The sequence below is a fragment of the Frankliniella occidentalis genome, unplaced genomic scaffold (assembly GCF_000697945.3).
Source record: "Frankliniella occidentalis isolate FOCC.00 unplaced genomic scaffold, Focc_3.1 Scaffold508, whole genome shotgun sequence".
Classification (NCBI taxonomy): Eukaryota; Metazoa; Arthropoda; class Insecta; order Thysanoptera; family Thripidae; genus Frankliniella; species Frankliniella occidentalis.
In genome coordinates this window covers 67,822-70,226 of record NW_026267625.1, presented here as the reverse complement: position 1 = coordinate 70,226, position 2,405 = coordinate 67,822, and the positions used below count along the sequence as shown (strand labels likewise).

At 38.3% G+C, this 2,405-nt stretch overlaps 2 protein-coding genes across 2 annotated transcripts in view; both read right to left on the bottom strand.

The window, feature by feature from the left end:
* Positions 1 to 42: 42 nt before the first annotated feature.
* LOC127748730 (fat-like cadherin-related tumor suppressor homolog) overlaps positions 43 to 2,405 on the bottom strand; it is a 3,692-nt gene continuing 1,329 nt past the window's right edge. The window contains exons 2-8 of the mRNA XM_052275111.1: positions 2,272 to 2,392; positions 1,912 to 2,183; positions 1,561 to 1,812; positions 1,172 to 1,477; positions 911 to 1,085; positions 489 to 835; positions 43 to 385 (exon numbers count right to left, since the gene is read on the bottom strand). Coding sequence (XP_052131071.1) covers positions 957 to 1,085; positions 1,172 to 1,477; positions 1,561 to 1,701 — 576 coding nt within the window. The 5' untranslated portion in view covers positions 1,702 to 1,812; positions 1,912 to 2,183; positions 2,272 to 2,392 and the 3' untranslated portion in view covers positions 43 to 385; positions 489 to 835; positions 911 to 956. The remainder of the gene's footprint in view (positions 386 to 488; positions 836 to 910; positions 1,086 to 1,171; positions 1,478 to 1,560; positions 1,813 to 1,911; positions 2,184 to 2,271; positions 2,393 to 2,405) is intronic.
* The window catches only part of LOC127748663 (cadherin-11-like), a 4,105-nt gene continuing 3,581 nt past the window's right edge, over positions 1,882 to 2,405 (bottom strand). Inside the window, exons 5-6 of the mRNA XM_052275105.1 lie at positions 2,241 to 2,360; positions 1,882 to 2,105 (exon numbers count right to left, since the gene is read on the bottom strand). Coding sequence (XP_052131065.1) covers positions 1,882 to 2,105; positions 2,241 to 2,360 — 344 coding nt within the window. The remainder of the gene's footprint in view (positions 2,106 to 2,240; positions 2,361 to 2,405) is intronic.

The window sequence follows — 2,405 nt, the reverse complement described above, 5'->3', positions numbered from 1 at the left end:
AAATGTAAATTCAGATATATTAAAACAGATTGCTTTAAAAAGAAAACAAAACTCTCCCTTACCTCTAAAATAGCATAATCAAACTTCCCAGCAATGTAGACAACATTTCCTGTTGGGTAAAGAGTGCGCAACCGAAGGCTGACATTTAACTCCTTCTCAAGCCATGGTCTGGTAATAGTATAGTGGGCATAGCTTCTCCCTGTCATTGACATGGGACTGTAACACACATTCTGGCAGTTTGTTTCATTGTCTTGACAAACTGGTCCAGCAATTCCCTCTGGACACTCACAAGAGTACCCCAAAGCAGATCCATCAGGTATGCACATCATGTTATCAGGACATGGCTTATTTGCACATTTATTGACTGCACTGTCACAACGTTCACCTGAATATGAGAGTTGTGTCAATAAATCATTGAAAAATAAACACAGCACCTTAGTTGAATAGGTAAGAAAAAGTTTAGTATTTTGGAGAGAAACTAATTTTACCTGAGTAACCCTGTGAGCAATGGCAAACAGTTTCAAGTTGATGATGAGGTGATACAAAACTTGATAGTTGTGTGCTTACAACCGTAACTGCAGATCTATTTAGAGAAACCCTGTCTTCACAGGTCCCAAAGGCACAGAATGAGTCTGTACAATGCCTTTGAGCCACTTGGTCAAGTACAAGCCCTGTTGATGTCTCCAGATCCTCAATGTGAGATGAAAGTACTTATGTTTCGTAGATTGTCCACAGGAACAAATCCAGCACCATTTGCACTTCGGACAGCAAACAGAACCATAAGGAGATTTGAATAACTCCTCTTCACTATTCGAGAGGAAGATGTGTGGGCGTCCTACGTAACAAAGGAATTACATGGAAATGTGGAAAATAGAATTCTATGAAAATTCTTGTGGATTTCAAGACATACCCGAGCACTGACAAGAATTACATCTTTGGCCTTAACAGCAAGAATTTTATGCATTGCTCGAATGAAACATGAAACCCTTGCGGTGATTCTTCAGAAAATCTTGAGCTGTTATTCCTACAAAACTGATACTCAGTGAGTCTTTCAACATTACATCTGATACTAGCTCCACCCAAACCTGAAACAGCAATTTTTGTTAACCGCAGATCAGAATTTTAGACATTTTTCAATAAGGGAGTAGATCCTAGTATTGTGGTAACATACCTTAATCGTTGCATATGACACAAATTTTCCATCACTCACTGATACATTCAGTTTGTACTGGCCAACGTCAAGCTGAGGAGAGGCCACAATAGATCCATTATTGGAAATAATATTGAACAAAGCAGGCTGACTAGCTGCAGGTTGCTCTGTTGCCATTGGTACAAGTTTGTACGCAAGTTGATCATACATGTCTTGATCAGAAGCATGAATTCTTCCAACCTCTCCACCAACAAAATTATCTTGGAAGGAATTGATCCAAATTTCTAGAGGAGTAACAATAGGAGGGTACTGGGACTCTTCCACAACCTGATAAGACACAAAGAAAACACAGATTATCCCTTCATTCACAAATTTTGCAATATGTTCAAAGTTTAAAGATATGCACAGACCTTGACAACCACCCAAGTGTCTGACGATAATGGTGGAAGTCCATAATCAAATACTCCAACTTGTAGCACATATGTATCTTTATTTTTATGGTTAAACTTTGCAGCGGTGCGAATATCACCATTTTGTTCAATGCGAAACATACCAGCATCATTGCCGGCAACTATTTCAAAAGTGAATGGTTCAGTGTTTGGGAATGTATCAGCATCCGAAACAGTTAAGTGGCATAGAGCGTAGCCAAGCGGTTTGTCCTCCTAAAACGATGAAAGGTGAAAGATAGATACAATATTAGACATACATAAATGCAAGGGCTCCACAGTTCATTATGATTTCTTGTTTGAAAGTATTGTTACCTGAACAACGGCTGTGTAATTCTTTTCAGAGAAAACTGGGGCATTATCATTTACATCAGAAATTTCAACATTGAGAAGGGCAATGCTTGAAAGAGGAGGTATGCCACCATCAACTGCTTCAACTTCAAGAACATAACTTGACAAAACTTCTCGATCAAGTGGTTTAGCAACAGAAATGTATCCAGAAGAGTTGTCTGACGCAAATTATCTCCACCTCTGATTTTGTATGTTATTTGCCCATTTATATCACTATCAAAATCGCTAGCAGTCACCTATAAAATAAAGGAATTACATTGTATAAAAGATTCGAGTCATTGTTGAACATATACCTATGAGAATTAAATTGACATGTAAATTCACCTGAAGTATTTTTCCACCAATATCAGAGTCTTCCCTTATACGAGCTGAATATGAAGGTTGGTTAAAGATAGGAGCATTGTCATTTCCGTCTGAAATGGATATATTGATTGTAGCTTGGTTGCTTAGTGGGGGCT